This window comes from Sus scrofa, chromosome 1 (assembly GCF_054392235.1).
Source record: "Sus scrofa isolate SSC_HxYL_T2T_F1_AM1 chromosome 1, Sscrofa_HxYL_maternal_Yorkshire_Landrace_v2.0, whole genome shotgun sequence".
Lineage (NCBI taxonomy): Eukaryota > Metazoa > Chordata > Mammalia > Artiodactyla > Suidae > Sus > Sus scrofa.
In genome coordinates this window covers 15,381,828-15,404,934 of record NC_139383.1, presented here as the reverse complement: position 1 = coordinate 15,404,934, position 23,107 = coordinate 15,381,828, and the positions used below count along the sequence as shown (strand labels likewise).

Below are 23,107 nucleotides of genomic sequence, written 5' to 3'. Positions count from 1 at the left end.
TTTCTTGTTTCTGCTTTCCATCTGTGCTATCCCAGGTCATGTAGCCTCTGGAAAGACCACTGTACTCTCATGAGAGAATAAAAGTAAAAACTCCGAGAGTGTCAAAGTATTTTTTATGAAAATAGTGACCTTATGGAGATCTCAACAACCCAGGGATCAGAGTTCCTTCCCACTGTGGCACGATGGGATTGGTGGTGTCTTGGGAGCACTGGGACACAGGTTCAATCCCCAGCCTAGCGCAGTGGGTTGAGGATCTGGCATTGCTGCAGCTGTGGCTTAGGTCGCAACTGTGGCTTTGATCTGATCCCTGGCCTGGGAACTCTATATGCCACAGGGTGGCCAAAAAAAAAAAACCAGGGATCATTGTGAGAACTGATGCTCAAAAATATTCTCCAAATATTCAGATTGGCTCAGTGCATGAAAAAGACCCCTCAGGACCAACTATCATAGAATTTCAGAACTATACTAAAAAAGAGAAAAGTCTCACAGCTTCCAGAATAGAAAAACAAGCCACATGGAACCTGGGTCATGGATCAGAATATTCTCAATAGCAGCTTTAGAAGTCATAAAGCAGCAAATGGCTCCCTGAATACACAGGGAAAATAACTGCCAACCAAGAATTCTACATCCACTGATGGTATCAGCTAAGTGCGAAGGGGGAATATTTTGAAACAGGAAGAGCCTCAGAAAATGTACTATTACCCCTACTCAGAAAGGTGCCAGAAGGTGAAATCTCCCAAAGGAGGGAATATAACGTAAGTGGTACCTGAGAAACAAGGCATCCAGCACAGGCACAGGGGCAGAGCATCATCAAAATGTGTTTAGGAGAAGACCCAGCAGGCCTGGAGAGCACCTGTTCAGGTGAGAGGGTCAGGGAAGATGACTCTAGAAGGGTGGTCCCCAAGGAAGAACACAACCAATAGATGATCTGATGGGTGAAGATGGTGAAACGAGGGTTATACTGCTGGCATGAAGTCGGAGGTTAAATTAGTGGAGCGTATTTTGAAAACAAAGCAACAAAAAAAGAGAGGCTGCATCAACTCCAGGGAAAACGCAGTTGTGCAAGAAAGGAGATGTAGTTATGATACATGCCGAGGCTCAGCTGAGAATAATATTGACATAGTCTTTGACGGGTTAATTCTGTTCATCTAATTAAATTTCATAACGGAGATTGTTGGGAGGATGAGAGGTAGTGAAGCTTGGGGAGATTACACGGTAAATATCTAAACTGAACAATAATGAAAAATGCGTTATCAGCATGTTTGGAAACAGGGATACATACAGCCAAAAACAGCTCAAGAGTTGAAAGTGTTTCCTAGGGAACAGCAGTTGAAAATGGGAGGCCAGAAGCAAGAAACTGTACCGCTATTTTTATCCTAATTCCTGTAGAATTGTTTAACTTTGTATGAAGCATGTAATGCACAGCTGATGAAAATAAACACTTAGCGTATTAAAGTACATATTGATCTACCTTCTTTGGAGTGCAGTTTGGAAATGTGTTAACGTTTAGACTGAAAGTGCTCTCTGATCCAGCAATTCCATTTATAGAATTGTATCCCACCATGGGAGATCATATTAATTATACTGCATCCACACAATGACATATTATACAGTTAGTGACTTAAAAAAGTGATTTAAAAATAATGCAGATTTTCATCTCAGGAAAGAGATTTCTTCCTTCCCTGGTCTAGCTTTCCTTTAGAGCACTATCTCCGTTTATAATTTTACAAGTGTCAGTGTGATTTTTCATTGAATGTCTGGCTCTTCCAGTGGATTCCAAGCTCCCAGATACCAGGAACCATATCTCATTTGGCTCCCTGCGTGTTTGTTCTCAGAGCTTTGTGTGGTATCTGGTACCTGGAAGGCTAGTGGATGAATAAATAAGTATGTGTAAGCATGAGGGCAGATGCCGACAAAGTCTTGGAGGCTTAAATGTTAGGGACGGATTATCTTGGGTGGGAGAGTTACAGGTCAAACCTCTGTCTTCATCCCTGTTCCACCGTGACCTCAGAGAAGTCCCTTAACTAAGCCTTGGATATAGGGACGCTTGGTCCTCAGTTATCCGGTTAAATATGATTCCTTGTAAATGCCGTATAAATGTTCTAAATTGTGTATGGTATGATAAATCTTCTAAGTTGTGTGTGATGTCCCCAGCACTCAGACTACAATATAATACTTTCTGGCTCTTATTTTTTTCTTGTTAGTGAACTGCTGCAAGACTTGGAAAACTGTGAAAATGACCCCGTGGCCATAGCAGAATGCTTTGTGTCGAAGGTAAGCAGGCTTCGTCTCTCTGGACCAACCAAGACAGTCAGAGCACACATGGTTTCAGTTCAGATGACTGGTGTGTTCCATGCTGGATGAAGTTCGCCACTAATCGCTCTCACACTGTGTTCTCACCTCCCCCTACCAGCAAGGGGGAAAAAAAAAAAAAAATCCATCCCCAGTAAGGCTAACTTAGTAGTTGCCTAGAATTTCTATAGTAACTGAAAGACATTAGGTTTCTTTCCTAGGAAAAACTTTCAGTTTGGGGAGAATCCAGAATAAAAGAATATTAGAAAAATAAATGCATATAAAATACTACTAGATCAGTTAGGAAATATCTGTTAGGGTCTAAATATTTTATATATGAAATATATGGCACTAGCCTAGTCTGTGTAATTATCCTTTAGAGGATAAAGAGAAGCAGAATTAATCTCCTGCTTCTTAAAAATGCACTCTTAATTTTCCCTACATTTTTCTTATGTTGCACTAATGGCTTAGAAAAATACAAGGAAAGGATTTGACTTTTAAAGCTTAAGCAGCAGTCTCTTTATCCTCTGTACCCAGGTAGAGAAGGGATTCTGAAACATATGAGGACATCTTTTACAGCCTTTACTTTCTCAACCTACTGCCTGCCTACTGTATATAGGATCCTATCTTATGTTTCTCTTTGAAATACAACAACTTTTGGTTGGAAAACCTCTAGCAGAAATGGTTTTTGCAGCAAAACGTCATGTGATTTTTTGCAGTGGGGGTTTCAAATGTACAAAAGGTTGAAGCAAAGTTCACGACAGTGCTTTGGGGTCATCTGAGACTTAGCACCTCATCTAGAGTCCTGGAGTCCAATGTCAACTTGGAGGGGTGCCCTCCCACCCCCACCCCCAGGCTGGCCAGCCTCCGAGGTTGTTCCACCAGGGTCATTTCTGATGATCCAGTAGTTTTGAAGCTTCATGTGTGGTTTCTTAAAGGAGGTTGAGGGGCTTATATATAAGACACTTGATTTTATGGGAGGGTGTGTGTTAACGTGTAAAATGTTTATGCACATGCGTTTACACACACAGTTCTTTTCCCAAGTGACCTGTGTGTGTCACGGTGACTTCTCCTGAAGTGTAGGAATTTGGAAGAGGGAAGGACGATGAAAGAGGGAGAAATGAGTTAAAAGATATTCCACATGTATCAAAGAAGCTGTGTTACAGTAACCGCAGCACATAAACAACATAGAAGTTTTCGGAAACATTGGGGTTTTTACTGGTAACTGTAATCACAAGTCGATTAAAGACGATCCAGCATAGGCTTAGCTCTGGCTTAATTATTCACATAAAAGTTTGTTTATTGGCCATGTTGCCAACTGCCAAATCTGATTTCTCGTTGTAATCACGCCAAGTTTAATTAGAAGTCAGATTTCAGCACTCCACACTCTCACTTGTGAGCAGAGCAGCGCGAGGGAGCGTGTGGTTCTGGCACAGCCTGCTTTTCACTCAGCCTCCTGAAGTTTAGAAGCTGTTACATTTTCTGAAACACAACCAGCTGCTCACCTTTGGGGAGGAGGGGAAGATTGCTTTAATTGAGAGGCCGGCAATGAAAGCGGGAAAGCTGCTGGTTGACTTCAGCTTTTGTGTGGACCCTGGGGTTTTCACAGAGATTCATCCATGACCTTGCTTTTGTGGTACGGGTAGGCTGCAGAAATCCTTCCTGACAACGGAGAGCCAGTGCTTCTTACCTGCTGCCCATAAAAAAACAACAAGGAGGCGTTCCCATTGTAGTTCAGCGGGTTAAGAACCCAACTAGTATCCCTGAGGTTGTGGGTTCCATCCCTGGCCTCACTCAGTGGGTTAAGGATCAGGCATTGCTGAGAGCTGTGGTGTAGGTCACAGATGTGGCTCAGATCCGGTGTGGCTGTAGTGTAGGCTGGCAGCTGCAGCTCCGATTCAGCTCCTAGCCTAGGAGCTTCCATACGCCTCAGGGTTGGCCCTAAAGACCAAAAAAAAAAAAAAAAAAAAAAAAAAAAAAGGAGGGGGGAGGGGGAAGAAAATTAAAAGAGAGAGAATCCAGAAATCAAGATATTTTATATTTTTATTTTGAGAATTTGGCAATTTAATTTAGATTTTTTTCCTTTTTTTTTTTTTAACTAAAGCATAATGGGTTTGCAAAGTTGTACTAATTTCTGCTATATAGCAAAGTCACCCAGTCATACATATGTGTACATTCTTTTTCTCATATTATCTTTCATTATGGTCTATGCCAAGAGACTGGATATAGTTCCCTATGCTGTACAGTAGGGTCTCATTGCTTATCCATTCTAAGTGTCCTAATTTGCATCTACTACCTCTAAACTCCCAGTCCATCCCACTCCCTCCCCCTAAATCTACCCTATGCTTAAAATGTTGACAGTATCCTGAGTTGGCAAGACCATGGGGAAACAGATACTCTCATAATTGTGGGGAAACAAAATAGACCCTGTGGAGAGGAATTTGGCTATATCTAGCAAAATTATATCCAAATTCATCCTTTATTCCAGCAATCCGTCTTCCAGAAATCTATTCCAAAGATAGTGATAAAAACTCAACAAAGGTGAAGCTATACTTTGTAGGAATAATCATGACAATTTATAAATCTATACACTATATAGAAATATATATTTTATATATGCATAGGTAATTGTGCATGTATAAATGTATGTGTAGAAATATACAATATATGGAAATAACCAAATGCCCATAAGTGAAAAGCTGGTTAAATGAACTATGGTATAGCCACATAATGGAGTAGTACAAAGCAGTAAAAGCCGATAAAGAATATATCTATATCTGGAGTTCCCAATGTGGCTCTGTGGTAACAAACCCGGCTCGTATCCATGAAGACTCAAGTTCAATCCCTGGCCTCACTCAGTGGGTTAAGGATCTGGTGTTACCGTGAGCGGTGGTGTAGGTTGCAAATGAGGCTCAGATCCCATGCTGCTGTGGCTGTGGTGGAGGCTGGCAGCTGCAGCTCCGATTTGACCCCTATCCTGAGAACTGTATGCCATGGGTGTAGCCCTAGGGGAAAAAAAAAAAAAGAGGGCAGAGAAAATATCTCTGTGTCCTACTAGAGAGGGGCTGGGGTGAGAGGAGTATAGGATTGTGGTTCTCAGAGTGTGGTTTCTGGACCAGCAGCATCAGCATTAGCTGAGAACTTGCTAGAATACAAATTCTTGGGCCCTACCCCAGACCTATTCTATCAGAAACTCTGGGGAGGGCAGCCCAGGAATCTTGTTTTAATAAGCCCTCCAGGAAATTTTAATATGCAAGTTTGAGACTCGCTGGTATAGTTTGTTTTTATTTATCTAGGAATGGGGAGGTTATACCTGTATTTAAATGTGTATGTTTAAAAAAAAAAAAGATAAACTGTATGATTTAAAAAATTATTCTTGATGGGGAAGGGAGAGAATAGACTAGAAAGGAAAGAACTAGAAGCCCTTTCTTCTTTTCTTTCTTTTTTTAATGCCCACACCAGCAGCATACGGAAGTTCCACCTATGCTACAGCTGCAGCAACGCCAGATCCTTCCACCCACTGTGCCAGGCCAGGAATTGAACCAGCACCTCCACAGCAACCCAAACCCCTGCAGCCGGATTCTTAAACCACTGCACCACAGCAGGAACAAAGAAGCCAGACTTCTTTGAATATGCATTTCCTTGGAGAGTTGACTTGGAAATCATATATCTATTTTACATAATTATAAAATAAAATTAGAGTTTAAAACAGTCTCCAAAAATTGAAAGCCAAATGAAACAATGAGCCTAATTGTGTATCCAGTTTGTGTCATGACCACACAGAGGAATCCCAATCAATTAAAAAATGCTCTATGGACAAAATACAGCAAGTACATCCTTAACTGTGTTTAGTCATGATATCTTATGTGGTGGTGTTGATACTGTTATTCTGAAATTATTGGGTATATTTTGAGATAAAGCAAATGAATATTCACATTTGTGTCCTGGAGAACTGGAATTGGTGAGAGAAAGATCAGAGTAAGAATGAGGCTGATTTAAAACTCTGTAGTCCTGAACCTAAATTGCAAGTATTAGTATGAACTAAGCATGTATTTTAGCTTTAAAAAACAGCATACTCTTAACTCTGTCCACTGCCAAGGCCTAGGAATAATAATTACTGTAGTAGCAAGAACATCTCCATAATGCATAGTGATAATGAACCCTCGGGATATTATGAAACTATTTAAATATAACAATAGCATTATGGTGATGCTTCTTTTTAAAGACACATACTAAGGGATTTCTGTTGTGGTGCAGTGGAAACCAATCCAACTCGTATCCATGAGGATACGAGTTCGATCCCTGGCCTCACTCAGTGGGTTGGGGATGTGGCATTCCTGTGAGCTGTGGTATAAGTTGCAGACACGGCTCGGATCCCGTGTGGCTGTGGTGTAGGCCAGCAGCTGCAGCTCTGATTACACCACTAGCCTAGGAACTTACATCTGCCACAAGTGCGGCCCTAAAAAAAAAAAAAAAAAAAAAAACTAATATATTTTCAAATGAAAAGATATTATGTCTAGAATTTGTTGATAAGGGAACTTGGAATAAGATCATAACCAAAGGCAAGAATTCTTTTTTTTTTTTTCTGCCGTTTCTTGGGCCGCTCCCACTGCATGTGGAGGTTCCCAGGGTAGGGGTTGAATCGGAGCTGTAGCCACCGGCCTACACCGCAGCCACAGCAACGCAGGATCTGAGCCGCGTCTGCAACCTACACCACAACTCACGGCAACGCCGGATCCTTAACCCACTGAGCAAGGGCAGGGATCGAACCCGCAACCTCATGGTTCCTAGTCGGATTTGTTAACCACTGAGCCATGATGGGAACTCCCAAAGGCAAGAACTCTACATCAGCCACACACTTATTGCATCTGGGGCATTGCTACCATGCTAGATGCATACAGGTGAGTAGATTTGGGTCCTGCTCTAAAATACTTCTCAGCTTCGTAAGAGAGAGGTGTTCAACAAACTTGATGTGCCAGGTGGGCCCCCAACCTGCAGGAACTCACAGCATGAAGTGGAAGACAGACAGATACACCGGAAATGTCATTATCCTTTGGCAAATGCTGCAGGATAGGTTGACATTGGTTGTTTGGGAATCCCAAAGTAGGAGCAGCCAGCTTGGCCTGAGAACTCAAGGAAGTCCCCTAAGAGATAAAGCCTAAGTTCAGTCTCAAAGGGTGCCTAGTGGCTGCCCAGTGAAGAAGATGGAAGAGACAGTGGGCAAAGAAAACTGTACACACAAGGCTTGAAAGTGGGCAGCAGCTTTCTTGTTCTCTGCACACGCTTCCAACATGTTCTGACCACATGGTATTTCAATTGTCTGCTTGTATTTCTCTCCCACACTGCAAATCCTCTAGCAGGCCCTCAGCATCTGTGGATAGAAACCCTGTTTTCTTTCTCTTCCTATTTGCTTTCAGATTCTTCCAATGCACCAGATGCTCAATAAGTGTTGAACGAGCTCAGATGAGTTCAAGTGCGTGTGGGTTCTAGGTAAAGATCCAGCAGATAAAGGGCACAGGGAAGTGCCAGTGGGGCTCAGGGAAGAGGGCAGTGTCATTAGGGGCACAAATTTAAAGGTATGAATGACATACTTTTTATTGTTTTTGACTGAATGTTGATGTCTCTGCTTTTTTGCCTATAAAATCTCTTTTGTTTCCTTGCAGAGTGAAGAGTTCCACATTTACACCCAGTATTGCACCAACTATCCCAGGTATGACTTGGAAATGCGCAAATGTTACTTTTGTGTACCTTCATATTGTTTTAAGTCGGTCGGTCCAGTGTATATGGTGGTTGGCATATGTGCCTGGCACTGAGCTGCATACGATGGGAAAACTGTGAACGTGCGAAGAACAAATCACAGGGGTACCCAGATACTGATCCATCCAGGCATGGGGAGTCCCCAGCAGAGCCAGTGGTGGGAAGACTTGTGAAAGACCTTGAAAGAGACCAAAAAGATTGTTAGATGTCCTTCCTTGGATAACCAAGTAAACCAGTTGTGTTTGGCTAGAAGGCTTATCTGTTAACCTTCTTGCAGGTGTGCCATGTTTTTAAGAATGTGGAATGCACTGCTAATGAGTTTGTGTAATCTAGCTGGAGATAAAATATGTTCTGTTTTATTATATTTTGCTATACATTTTGACCTATTGATGGGTTTTTTGCTACATAAGTTTTATGGGGTTCAAAGAAAGGAAGGATTATAATAAGCTTATATGAGAAAAGAGGACTCGGAGTTCCTGCTGTGGCTCAGCAGTCACGAACCCGATTCGCATCCCTGAGGATGGAGGTCCAATCCCTGGCCTTGTTCAGTGAGTTAAAGGATCTGACATTGCCGTGAGCAGTGGAGTAGGTCGCAGGCACGGCTCAGATCCCTCTTAGCTGTGGCTGTGGCTGGCGGTTACAGCTCTGATTTGACTCCTAGCCTAGAAACTTCCATTTACCTTGGGTACGGCCCTAAAAAGACACACACACACACACAAAAAAAAAAAAAAAAAAAAAGAAAGAAAGAAAAAAGAAAAAAAGAAAGAAAGAAAAAAGAGAACTCATCTTGCCACCTGGGCCGTTGCTTCAGTTTTGCCCATATCAGGGGTCCTGGCAGGAGGGCAGTTTAGCGAGCAGCCTCTGGACAATCTAGTGACCAGTTTAGTAAGGTAATCGCGCCTAAGACCACAGATCACACTGTAAGAAATTCTTTTTTCTGTAAAAGACATTGACTGCACACTTATTGATTTCTAAGCACTGTGCCCAATACTGTAAATAGAAAATGGTGTTGAATTTAGTTTCCCCAGCAATCTAGAGTTATTGAGGGATTAAAGAAAAGTGGGAGTTGCCATCATGGCTCAGCAGTTAACCTGACCGGCATCCATGAGGACGCAGTTTCAATCCCTGGCCTCACTCAGTGGTTAAGGATCCAGCGTTGTCATGAGCTGTGGTATAGGTGGCAGATGTGGCTTGGATCTGGCATTACTGTGGCTGTGGTGTAGGCGGGCGGTTTCAGCTCCAATTCAACCCCTAGCCTGGGAACCTTCATAGGCCACAGGTAGGGCCCTAGGAAAAAACAAAAATAAAGAAGAGCAGAACACATTGAACACACAGACAGCAGAGAGCCTGGCCTCTAATGGGTCCTCAACAAATGCTGGTTCATCTTCATCATCCCCGCCCATCCCCACTGCGTGGATGGGATAATTGAGCCTCCACTAGGTGCATCGATTTTACAAGGGTCACGTGGCTGATAAGGGACTAGATCTGGCTGGGATTTGAACCAGTTTGTCCAACCTCAGACCTCAGGTACCTACATCATTGTAAAGTTTCGGAAGCTTTGTGATTCCTTCCCGCAGCCATATCTTTCTACCCTCTGTTTTCCCACGTGACTAGCAGGACTTGAGTTGTTATGTTTTATTTTTTGGGGTTTTTTTGTTTGTTTGTTTGTTTTTGTCTTTTTGCCTTTTCTAGGGCCGCTCCCGAGGCATATGGAGGTTCCCAGGCTAGGGGTTGAATCGGAGTGTAGCCACCGGCCTACGCCAGAGCCACAGCAACGTGGGATCCGAGCCACGTCTGCAACCTACACCACAGCTCACGGCAACGCCGGATCCTTAACCCACTGAGAAAGGCCTGGGATCGAACCCGAAACCTCATGGTTCCTAGTTGGATTCGTTAACCACTGAGCCACGACAGAAACTCCTTGACTTGTTATGTTAGAGATGAACCAGGAAAGAGCTCAGAGGACTTTATATACCCTGTAGTCAGTCTTGGTAGAGACATTTCCCTGAGGATAAAGTGGACTGTGGGAGCCACCTAAAAGCGAAGCCAGCAGGCTGAGCCCACAGCACCACAGGCGTAAGGAAGAGCAAGTGGGCCATTCCTGCTTAGGGGTGGCCCTGGAAAGCCGCTCTGGATTAAAAGACGAAGGAGCTCCTGTCATGGCTTAGCAGTAATGAACCTGCCTAGTACCCATGAGGATGTGAGTTCCATCCCTGGCCTTGATCCGTGGGTTAAGAATCCAACATTGCCATGAGCTGTGGTATAGGTCACAGACGGGGTTTGGGTCTGGCACTACGTGGCTGTGGTGTAGCCCCTAGCCTGGGAACTTCATATGCTGCAGGTGTGGCCCCCCAAAAAAAGAAAAGAAAAAAAGAAGGCTAAATAAATATAAGGCATGAAGCCAGAGGATCAGACTTAGGATGGAAAAATACTTTCTGTTTGAGGATTTTCATCTCCTCCTCTAAATATTGGTCAGGATATGGTGCTGTGGTCATTTATTTGGTCAACCACGCTTTTCCCAGGTTTCCCTAAAAGCCAAATGAAAACACACATGCAGATCATACCCTTCTTCTTATGGGCAGACCCACGCAGAGTTTATACAGTTTCACTTAAGCAATGTTCTTTCTCAAAGGACTGTTTTCACCTCTGTGCTGAAGATGTCAACAAATCGAAGGCTGCCCCAATGAAATCCGTGGTCCTTAAGCTAAAAGCCAGCATTGCTCTGGTCCAGATACCTCACAGAATCAACCCTCAGCTTCTCCATAAAACTTCTTCCTAAGGGAAAGGGGGAAAAATTTCCATCCCTGAAGAATCAACCAAGTTCTGCACCCAATTATCGGGATCCGAGATGCTTAGAGGAGTTTATTTGGAGGATTATTTCTGTGTAGATTTCGTTATAAACCTGTCATTGGAAGAAATGACCTCTGTATTTGCAAATTTGGAAATTTATATTAAGAAGATTTTTTAGACTTAGTAATAAGCATGGCAAGTACAAAATAAAGGCAGCTTTTATATACTAGGCTGCTTTAGGGTCAGGGGACAGTCACAGTCATATGTGCAAGGACATTGTTGAGAAGAACCTGTCCTTTGTGGAGCACAATTCCAAGCTTGGTTATGTTGGCAGGAAATAGGAACTGATATCCCTTGCCTTCTGGCAGTTTCTTTTCTTTTAAGGGTCAGAACTGAACCAAAAACAGCAGCAGAATAGCCATTAGGGAAGATCAAATCATTAAACACAGGGAGTTCCCACTGTGGTTCAGTGGTAATGAACCCAACTAGTATCCACGAGGACACGGGTTTGATCCCTGGCCTCACTCAGTGGCTTAAGGATCCAGCATTGCCATGAGCTGTGGTGTAGGCTCGTGAGTGTGGTGAGCTGCAGTTGTGGCTCAGATCTGACACAGATCTACACCACAGCCACAGCTCTGATTGGACCCCTAGCCTGAGAACTTCCTTATGCAGCAGCAGGTGAAGCCCTAAAACCAAAAAAAAAAAAAAAAAAAAAAAAAAAAAAAATCAATAAATACAAGTAGTACAAACTTAGCAGTGTGTAATAGAAGCTAAGGATGCATGAAATAAAGGAGGAATAATTCTCGGGAGAAGTCAGGGCAGCTTCCTGCAGGAAGTGTTTTATGGTTGTTGTTGAGTCTGACTTTGAAGAGGGGAAGAAATGTGTTAGCAGAGAGATGCTCCCAGCCACTCTCAGCGAAGCAGGCATAGCCGGGTCTTGCCCAATAGTGCGGATTTCATATTCATAGAAAAAAGACTTCGTCTCGTCCCCTTGCCTCCCATCAGTTTGCTCTCTGAGGCCGAGGGTACCTGCCCCTGTCGTCACAAGCCAAGAGGGCCAGGTGCTCTGGCCCATCTGACAAGACGTCCTCCCCCTCCAGATCCAGGCCAGTGAGATTAAATGTCACCTGCACACCTTGACAGATGACCTTCTTCATGCCAGTCACACCCCAGTGACTCTGCTGTGAAGAGGCACAAGCCCTCCCTCTCGTCCCCAGGGAGGGGCGCAGACCTGCTCAGGTCACTGTCCTCACATGTCTCCCTGCGGCCTGAATCTGGAGTTCAGGGTACTCAGGATTCCTTGCAGGTGTCTTATTCTTGGGCAAGAACCCAAGACTTCCGATGGCTGGTGGGCCCACAGGCAGCTGATTCTGACTCTAAAGAACCTTAGAAAACTCCCTGGGTCACATGATGAAGAATAGTTTGGAAATCTTGACTCAGTGGGGAAAGAAATCCGTTTGAACAGATACTTCTCAACGCCAATGCATACAAAAGGGATTCTGATGGCTTGCTCAGGAGACCTCCGTGTCCCTTCCAAAATTTTATCGTGTTGTTTGGCTCTCTCTGATTTTCTAAATTAATCCTGAAAACATATTACTGACTTGGGGAGAAAGGGGTTGAAATTACTTCCACCTGCTTCCTTCTAAGTTATGAGACCATAAGACTTTAATTTCCGTTTGTGCGTGACCACACAAGCCCACCAGCTCGCTTTCTGTATAAGATATGAGCATTGTCACAATTTCCATTGTGGCTCAGCTGGTTACAAACCCACCTAGTATCCATGAGGATTCGAGTTCTATCCCTGGCCTCACTCAGTTGGTTAAGTATCTGGTGTGGCTGTGGCTGTGGCATAGGCCGGCAGCTGCAGCTCTGATTCGACCCCTAGCCTGAGAACTTCCATATACCGCAGGTGTGGCCCTAAAAAGCAAAAAAAAAAAAAAAAAAAAAAAGTATTGTTGCAAGCATCCCTCTAGGCTCTCTAGGATGTTCGGGGGCGGTACTCGTTGCCTTTGTGGGAGCTGTGGTGGAGAAGGAATGTTGATCTCCTCTTCCAACAGTCTGCAAGGCATGCTCCTTAAAACCAAGGTTATCCACGTGTTTCCAAAGCTGAATTTAGAACGAGGAGAGATACTTGGAGGTGGAAAGAAGGATCTGTTTGGTGATCCTCAAAAAGAAGTTTCTCGGGAGATGAGGTGTCCAGAGACCCCCATGCAATGTCCTGCACTTTGTGTTTTACACAAAGGCAACCAGCAGGGGGGGCTGTTGACAGATGTCTGACATGGGCCTGGACCTACTGGGAAGAAGGCCCTCCCTTTTCTTAGTGCAGAGGTGCCCACTCCTTGCAGTCTAACCTGGAAAATGGAAGGCAGATGTACAATTGGAGCCCCGCACAAAGATGCCCAGATGGGGCAGAATGAGGGGCTAACCTCCAATTCAAAACCCATATGCCACGTCCTGTGTCCTGGCAGGGGCTGCTTTTCTCCCTGAAGGAAGGAGCTTTCTGCTTAGGTTTATATGTTCATGTTCTGTTACCCTTTTTAAGTCTTTTTCTCCTGTTTTTTTCTTTTCTTTGTTTTTTGGGTTATTTTGTGTGTGTTGTTTTTTTTGTTTGTTTGTTTTTTGTCTTTATAGCACCACTCCCAGGCATGTGTAGGTTCCCAGGCCAGAAGTCAAATCAGAGCTGCAGCCACCACCTGCATCACAGCCACAGCAACACCAGATCCAAGCTGCGTCTGTGACTTACACACCAGAGCTCACAGCAACGCTGGATCCTTAACCCACTGAGCGAGGCCAAATCAAATCTGAGTCCTCATAGATGCTAGTCAGATTCATTTCCAAAGAGACATGATGGGAACTCCTCTTTTTTTTTTTTTTTTGAAAGGGATTTTTTTTTCACTTTTTAAAGTTTTATTGAAGTATCACGGATTTACGATGTTATGATAATTTCTGCTGTACGACAAAGCTATACATGTACACATATCCTTTTTCAGATTCTTTTCCCATTTAGGTGATCACATTATATCGGGTAGAGTTCGCTGTGCTAGGCAGCAGGTCCCCATTGGCCGGTCCTTCCATACACAGTAGTGTGTACATGCCAATCCCAAACCCCTAGTCGAGCCCCCTCCCCCACCTGTGCTCTTTGGTAAGGTAAGCTTGAAATCTATATCCATGAAACTGTTTCTGTTTTGTAAATAAGTTCATTTGTATCATTTGTTTTACATTCCATGTGTAAGTGATATCCTAAGGTATTTGTCTTTCTCTCTCTGACTTACTTCATGAGAATCTCTATGTCCATCCATGTTGCTGCAAATGGCATTATTAGTGTTTTTTTCTAATTCACCCACCCAGTGGGACACCTTTTCCTAACCTGCCCTGAGGCGTTCTAGTCTTCCTATAGCTCAGTTACCACCTTACCTGTTTTAAGGCATTAATACACTCTGGCATTTAAAACTTGAATTACCCATGTCAAGAGTTACCGTTTAGATTTTTCAAGTATTTGTTCTGCTTGCAGATCAGTGGCGGTGCTCACCGAGTGCATGAGGAATAAGATGCTGGCTAAATTCTTCCGGGAGCGTCAGGAAACTTTGAAACACTCACTGCCTTTGGGGTCCTATCTCTTGAAACCAGTTCAGCGGATTCTCAAGTATCATCTTCTTTTGCATGTAAGTTTCTGCTTTGCTTGAAGTCCTTTCCAGGGGGTGGGGATTTTGTGTGTATGTATTAAGCTTAGGAGAAAAAAAATCAGAAAAGGCTATAGACATATGGAAACATTTTCCACACTCATACTTTACAACTGACTAATCTGCTTTGAGGAATTAGAGATGTTTATATTCTAGGCCTGCAGCTTCATTGACAACAGCCAAGTAAAGACTCATTTTCGCTCTGATGGTAATCAGGCTTAGGAGTGCTTCACTTTTTTTCTTTTCTTTTCTTTTTTTTGTTTTTATGCTTTTTAGAGCTGCACATGTAGCATATGGACGTTACCAGGCTAGGGGTCAAATCAGAGTTGCAATTGCCAGCCTACAGCACAGCCACAGCAACACCAGATCTGAGCCATATCTGTGACCTGCAACACACACAGCTCACAGTAACATTGGATCCTTAACCCACTGAGCAAGGCCAGGGATCGAACCTGCATCCTCATGAATACTAGTCAGATTCGCTGAGCCACAACAGGAGCTCCAGAAGCTATCATCTTAATGAACCACAGATTTTTTTTTTAATGTTATTGTATTTCCATGAGCCCAGATTCAGTAGGCAGTTGGGAGGGAGAGCTATTTGTCATAGATCGGCTTTTGTAGGAGCAAAGAGAAGGGGCTGAAAGGGGAGAAGACAGGTGCGCAGCATGATGAATGATCTTTGCCCTGAGCTTCACATTGCTTCGGGGTCTGTTTCCTTTAAATCACGTCTCATGATTTGTACAGAACTCCAGAAGGCTTTAGAAACAAAGGGAGACCTTCCTCAAGCTGGGGCTCAGCAAATCCAGAGGACTGCACTCCTGGGAAAGAGGGGATCCTCTAACCAGGACAACTTCCTTGGAGGAAAACTGATGGGGGCGGGACAGGGCATCTGGAGGTGCCCCTGTCTGAGTGCCTGCAGCCCAGCAGACCAGATGAGCTAGGAGTACAGAGCTGGGTGCATGGGGGGTGACCCTCTGGGGGTCCCGGTCACGGCCGGGAGTGGCCCTTCCACACTATGAGTTCACCTGGGGGCACCAAGGGGAAAACAGAGTCAGGAGACGGGCCGCAAAGCTTCACGACAAAGTTTGTGGGGAGAGAGAAAACTGCGGGAGTTTTGGATTCTTTTGCCTTTTTCAACTTATGTGACAGATTTTTAAAATGTTGGCATTTCCAATGTCTTTAAGAATAAAGACATGTCTGGAAAAAAGAAAAGAAAGAAACAAAGGTAGACAGAGCTCGCATACATTCTCATTTCTTACCTCTCAGACAGCTAGTAAAAATGGGGAAAAGTGTTCTCGAAAGTAATTTCACTCTGGAGGAGGAATCAATTGTCTTTGCAACTTGAGAAAGACAGGATAGCAAAGCCAGTAGGAGCAGGGCTTGTGCAAGACTGCCTGGGCTCAAATCCTGTCAATTTCCCACGTTCACGGTGCCTCCCAGGTGGTCCATAAAAATAAGCTCTTTTTATTTTATTATTTGTGATACTACATTAAAGATTTTTTCCAAAAGAGTTTAATTCAGAATTCCCATCTATGTCAACTTGTCTGTACTTTACATGTATCTCTTTTTAAATGGTTCCAGGTTTTTTATTTGGATAAGCATTCCAAGGTTGCTTCGTTCACATGCACTTGAACTTTTTTTAATTTTATTTTCTTTTTATTAGACTATAGCTGATTATAGTATCATGTCAATTTCTGCTGCACAGCATCCCAGTCATACACACACACACACACACACACACACACACACACATATATGCACACACATTCTTTTTCTCATACTATCTTCCATCCTTTTAAGAACTCTTTGTGGTCCTGCTTTACCAGAAATGTCTCAGCTTTATCTGTTTTGCCTGCTTGGCTCCTCTTGGGAGAACATTATGAAGCCATGTTGGGGATATTACTTTAATTATTATGAGTGAAAAAAAAATTGGTATGAATGCCCTCTAAATTTAATGGGATTGATTTGCTGAATCGGTGTCCAAATAATTCTTTAAAATATACTAGCTTTCCCAGGATAGATCTTTGCTGGACTCTGCTAATCTGGCATCTAAAACTCATGTGCCCTAGTACTCTCTCCTTATGGCTTTCCAGACAGTAAGCCAATCAAAAGGAAAGTCTCAGATCTCTGTTACTTAAGCATGTCAGATATAACAAGTCAAGATCCTTAGAAAAACTTAACTGCTAGGGAAAACAGCACTTGCCTTCTAAATCAAAAGCTGGTGTCCTCTTGCAGGCTGCTATAGCAAAATACCACAGGCTGGGTGGCTTGGCCAACCAACTTTTATTTCTCCCAGTTCTGGAGGCTGGAAGCCCGGGATCAGGGCACCAGCCTGGTTAAGTCCCAGGTTAAGTTCTTCTCCTTGTTTCTTCACATGGCGGGAAAAGGTAAGATTGCTTTCTGGGGTCTCTTAGATGAGGGCACTAACCGCATTCGCAGGGGCCCCACCCTTATGGTCTAGTCACCTACAGAGGCCCCACCTCCTCATACCAGCTCATTGCAGGTTAGGATTTCAACATGTGAACTTGTGGAGGACACAGACATCCACTCCATAACAGCTGGTAGTAATGGGGAAAAAAAAAAGAGAAGGACATGGTTAGATTCACTGAAAACTGACTTCTGGTGGCCTTTGAAGTATTTTTGCTTTTATCGTTGATTTGGAGTGTTCCTTCTGTGGCATTTGCATCACTTCAAAGTTGGGTAGCCAGCCATGAAGACGTGCACAGGAATACACTCTGTACTTCTGAGCCTGTCCATGGATGAACAGGATTGCCTCTCAGACTAAAAGAGGAAATTATTATTTCTTAAAGTTCGCTCTTGATCTTGAACTTGACCTGGGAGTCGTTAGTTTAGTGAAATGGTTCCTCAGGACCTCTCCAATAGCTGAGTCTGAGTGTGGAAGGAAAATGTAAGTTCTTTCCACTTTCTAGCTGAATGGAAAACTTGAGGACACAGAGTTTCAAGTGTGACTATAAAACAGTGGAACCGGTTTTCATGATTTATACCATAAGATTCAATCTCCACCCTTAAGCTTAACCTTCATGCATGATAAGTATCATAAAAATGATTGAATTGACTGTAATATCTCCTTACTGTTTTAGATACTTACATTGCAATTTAGGTATTTATAACTTACACTCTTTTAAGAAGCTATAGTTTCAATTAAATAGGCATTTATTTACCACCCAGCTCTCTGGTGGGCATTGTTGGGAAGATAAAGGTTTAAAAGAACTATGCAGTAGTCTCTTTCCTTAAACTCATGAGGAATCTACGGACATGTGTCTCATGTGCTTGAAAGAATTAGAATCATGTCCCTTGCTCATCTCCTTGGGACTGATACTCAGCTCAGTTAAGTGCAGCTAAGTGCTGGTGTTGCATATTCAGACCATCAGAGAGTGAGTACTTAACCGTGAGTTCTCTTTCAATACTTCATCTTTAGTGAATTTCATTTGGGGTTTTAAAGCCTTGACTACATGAAAATGTGCTTGCTACATAGGTATTTTTTAACATAATGTCCACAAATTTTTTTAGGTCCTTACATATTAAGCCCTGTGTGTTAGTTTTGCTTCCTCTGGAAGAAAAAAAAATATGTTTCCTATATTATAAGAGTGAGAACTATATTACTTGAGAACTCTACTACATTGGCCATGTGGAAGTTCATAAATCTCCAACTATAATATCCACTCTCTTATCTATACAGTAGCTCTAATACTGTGAGACTTAATGCCCTGTATGCTTGTCTTGTTTCAACCTTATTGACTTTCTTTTTCCTAATTCTGTTTTTATTCCTGTCTTATTACCATGTTGTTACTTATTACTGGAGAGTTATCTCAAAATCTCAAGAAATGATGGTAGTGTGTAAATAAATAATCAAAAATAAAATGAGGGAGTTCCTGTCGTGGCTTAGTGGTTAACGAATACGACTAGGAACCATGAGGTTGCGGGTTCGATCCCTGCCCTTGCTCAGTGGGTTGAGGATCTGGCATTGCCAGAAGCTATGGTGTAGGTCAGCAGCTACAGCTCCAATTGGACCCCTAGCCTGGGAACCTCCCTATGCCGCAGGAGCGGCCCTGAAAAAAACAAAAATAAAAAATAAAATGAGAGTGGTGGGATCCTACTGTACAGGACAGGGAAATGTGTGTGATTGGATCACTTTGTTGTACAACAGAACTTGGCAAAACATTGTAAATCAACTACCCTTTAATAATAATAATAATAAATAGATAAGAAAAAAACCAAAAAATTATAAAACGAGAAATGAATCATAGAAGTGCCATTCATTTCACTGAATGTATGAAAAAAAAAAAGGAAAATAACTAGGGTTTTGTTTGGTTGGTTGTTTTTAAGGAAATAGAAAATCACCTTGACAAGGACACAGAAGGCTACGATGTGGTACTTGATGCTATAGACACGATGCAGCGAGTCGCCTGGCACATCAATGACATGAAGCGGAAGCATGAACATGCCGTCCGGTTACAGGTGAAGCCTCAGGGCAGGGGTGGGGTGGGGGGGCTGTGCCTGGTACAGGTGTACGACTTGTTATCATCCCCCAAATTAGATATTAAGGCTGCTCAGTGTTGCTCATCATTCTCCCTGAGAAAGTGTCAGGACATTGATCAGACGGGTCATGGGTTAGTGTGGCTATTTTTTCCTTTCCTTTTTCTTGAAGTGTAGCCGATTTACAATCAGCTATATTAGTTTCAGGTATTCAGCGATGGGATTCAGTTACCTATATACATTCTTTTCCAGATGCTCTTCCCTTACTGCAAGACACTGAGTCTAATTCCCTGTGCTCTACAGGAGGCCTTGTTGTTTCCCTCTGCTGTATTGGGTGGAATGTGTATGTTAATCCCAGACTCCCAGTTTATTCCCTCTCCCCCCATTTAAGAGAAAGTTAATTTGTAACATTCGAATTAATAGTTTCCTCACAGCCTCTTCAATAACCCAAATTAAAAATGTGAGTCTGCCAAGTCCTTATTTTATTTTATTTTTTTTTCTTTTTAGGGCCACACCAGCAACATATGTAAGTTCCCAGTCTAGGGGTGGAATCAGAGCTTCAGCTACTGGCCTACGCCACCACCACAGCAACTTGGGATCCGAACCACATCTGAAACCTACACCACAGCTCACAGCAATGCTGGATCCTTAACCCAATGAGCAAGGCCAGAGATTGAACCCTCATCCTTACACAGATGGGTCCCTAACCTACTGAGCCACAACAAGAACTCCCAAGGCTTTATTTTATATTAATTACGAATAAGTAATTCATGTGTGTGTGTGTGCTTTTTAGGGCCGCACCTACTGCGTATGGAGGTTCCCTGGCCAGGGGATAGAATCGGAGCTGCAGCTGTAGCCTATACCACAGCCACAGCAACACAGGACCCGAGCCTCATCTATGACCTACACCACGGCTCACAGCAACACTAGATCCTTAACACACTAAGCAAGGCCAGGAATCAAACCCGAAACCTCCTGGTTCCTAGTCGGATTCATTTCTGCTGCACCACAATGGGAACTCCACAAATAAGTCATTCTTGTTGAAAGCAACCTTCTCCAAACTGTTTAAAGGGATTTAAGCCTCTATTCCTCTCTCACTACTTCATGCAAATCATGAGGGGGTGACTGGGTGGCAAAGGGACAGGTGCTTGGAGGAAGGAGGGCTCAGTCCAGGACCAGGTCCTTGGCAGTTTCATCAGGGAAGAGATTCCAGCACTACATTTTTGCATCCTCATTTTTAAAATAAGTCAAGTTTGCTAAGGTTCCCTTCCATCACCAACATTTTGAGCCCTAAATTCCTGGGAACTTTGGACCGATGCTATGTCAGTGGTCATACCCTGGGCACCTCAAAAAAGATGCACTATAAACAAAAGGGGAGTTAGGTTGCAGGTTCGATCCCTGGCCTTGCTCAGTGGTTTAAGGATCCATCGTTGCCATGAGCTGTGGTGTAGGTCACAGGTGCAGCTCAGATTCCATGTTGCTATGGCGTAGTCCAGAAGCTGCAGCCCTGATTCGACCCGTAGCCTGGGAACTTCCATATGCTGCATGTACAGCCCTAAAAATTTTTTAATTTTAAAATTTTAAAAAGTGGTGAAGAAACATTCATTTCCTTTTTGCAAATAAATGGGAGTAATATCAAGAAATTTCCGAGATAATGTATCTTGTGTGATTTTATACAGGCCTCACTTTTAAGTTGCTTGTGTGTGGTGTGGGCTTCAGGTTCTGGAAGGAGCCTTTTGCAGTCAGTGGCTCTGAAGGCTTTTATCCAGAGCACCAGGGGCAAGCAGGTCCCGGGAAGGGTGGCTGAGAAGGCCACACACCCACAGCCTCTTTACCTGGCCTTTGAAAGACATAACTCCGTGGCCAACCTCAGTAGATGGATTATTGAAGGATGGAAATAAGTATTTGCTGGCGTTCCCGTCGTGGCACAATGGAAACGAATCCCACTAGGAACCATGAGGTTGTGGGTTTGATCCCTGGCCTCGCTCAGTGGGTTCAGGATCCAGCCTTGCTGTGAGCTGTGGTGTAGGTTGCAGATGTAGCTCGGATCCTGCGTTGCTATGGCTGCAGCACAGGCAGCCCCTAGTCTGGGAGCCTCCATGGGCCAAGGGTGCAGCCCTGAAAAGCAAAAAAAATAAAAAAGTAAAAATGTGTCATTAGCAACTTGTCATCTAACAACTTGGTTCACTTCTGTTAACCCTTAAGTGACAGCTGCTATAAATTAGATTTCTGTTGAGGACATCAGACGGACACCATGCAGGGCCCTTAGACCCTGTCCCAGATGTGGAGACACGGGTCTCGAGCCTCAGCAGGTGGGCACCGTGTCCTCACTGCCTTGCCTTCCACCTCCTGTTGAATCACAGGGAACATTCGCTTTTTTCAGGAGATACAAAGTTTGCTCACTAACTGGAAGGGGCCAGACCTGACCAGCTACGGCGAACTGGTGCTCGAGGGAACGTTCCGCCTCCAGCGGGCCAAGAACGAGCGGACGCTCTTCCTCTTTGACAAGCTGCTTCTCATCACCAAAAAGAGAGATGACACGTTCACCTACAAAGCTCACATCCTGGTAGGTCTGAATCGGGGTGCCCGGCAGGGACGTGGGGCGCCGATTCGGTTCCCTTGCGAGCCCACCTCTCCCCGTCTCTCCCCTCCAGTGTGGCAACCTCATGCTTGTGGAGGTGATCCCCAAGGAGCCCCTCAGCTTCAGCGTCTTCCACTACAAGAACCCCAAACTGCAGCACACCGTGCAGGTACCAGCACCCCCTCGCCGCCCTGCCAGGCTCGCCCTGGGCCGCGATGAGCGCCATGGGCCCGGCGGCCTTTCCAGGGCTTTCTGCCCACACCGAGTGCGTTCCCCTCTGGCCCGAGGGGCCTGGCAGCATCTGTGTCCTGTGAGTGGCGGGGTTGTGTGACTGTCCCCCTCTCCTCCTGGTAGGCGAAGTCACAGCAGGACAAACGCCTGTGGGTTCTGCACCTGAAGAGGCTGATCCTGGAGAACCACGCAGCCAAGATTCCAGCTAAGGTAAGACCGCGAGGGCAGCAGACACGAAAATGTCAAGGAACTCGAGTCCCGGGATGGCAGCCTGACAAGAATAAATGCACACCTTCAAAATTAAGACAACTGAAAGATAAGAGCCATAAGGGGCCCACCGAACTAGTTTTTTTTTTTGGGGGGGGGTTGTTTCTGTTTTTAGGGCTGCACCCACAGCATATGGAGGTTCCCAGGCTAGGGGCCAAATCAGAGCTACAGCCACTGGCCTACACCACAGCCACAGCAGCACGGGATCCAAGCCACGTCTGTGACCTACTCCAGAGCTCACGGCAATGCTGGGTCCTTAACGCACTGAGCAAGGCCAGGGATCGAACCCACATCCTCATGGTTCCTAGTCAGATTCATTTCTGCTGAGCCATGACAAGAACTCCCCAACTAGTTATTTATGTTGAAAAGACTCGTATGTAGGGAGACTCTGGAGAGTTTTTGGTTCGTTGTTGTTGTTGCTCCTTTTGAGGCTTGAAAGAAGAAAAATGAAGGACTTCCCTGGTGGTCCAGCAGGTACAGATCTGACATTGTCACTGTTGTGGCACAGGGTTGATCCCTGGCCTGGAAACTTCTGCATGCCACAGGCACGGCCAAAAAAAAAAAAAAAAATGCAGAAAATTAAGGAAAAACTGTAAGAAAATTTCTAGAGAACTAATAGAAAATAGAACTGTGAATATTATTTGAAAATATGCCAGGGAATTCTCATCGTGGCGCAGTGGTTAACGAATCTGACTAGGAACCATGAGGTTGTGGGTTCGATCCCTGGCCTCGCTCAGTGGGTTAAGGATCCAGCATTGCCGTGAGCTCTGGAGTAGGTCACAGACGTGGCTTGGATCCCGTGCTGCTGTGAGCTGTGGTGTAGGTTGCAGGCGCGGCTCGGATCCCGCATTGCTATGGCTCTGGCATAGGCCAGTGGCTACAGCTCCGATTAGACCCCTAGCTTGGGAACCTCCGTATGCCATGGGAGTGGCCCTATAAAAGGCAGAAAGACAAAAAAAAAAAGAAAAGAAAAGAAAGTGTGCCAGACACTGATGGTGAAGAAAGATGGCTT

The 23,107-nt window shown here is 44.2% G+C and overlaps 1 protein-coding gene across 4 annotated transcripts in view; it reads left to right on the top strand.

The window, feature by feature from the left end:
• Positions 1–23,107, top strand: part of PLEKHG1 (pleckstrin homology and RhoGEF domain containing G1) — a 246,110-nt gene that overhangs the window by 192,546 nt on the left and 30,457 nt on the right. For all 4 annotated transcript variants that reach the window (XM_021086797.2, XM_085023823.1, XM_085023825.1 and 1 more), the window contains 7 exons: positions 2,205–2,274; positions 7,956–8,002; positions 14,351–14,501; positions 18,867–18,998; positions 21,400–21,582; positions 21,671–21,766; positions 21,952–22,038. In XM_021086797.2, coding sequence (XP_020942456.2) covers positions 2,205–2,274; positions 7,956–8,002; positions 14,351–14,501; positions 18,867–18,998; positions 21,400–21,582; positions 21,671–21,766; positions 21,952–22,038 — 766 coding nt within the window. The remainder of the gene's footprint in view (positions 1–2,204; positions 2,275–7,955; positions 8,003–14,350; positions 14,502–18,866; positions 18,999–21,399; positions 21,583–21,670; positions 21,767–21,951; positions 22,039–23,107) is intronic.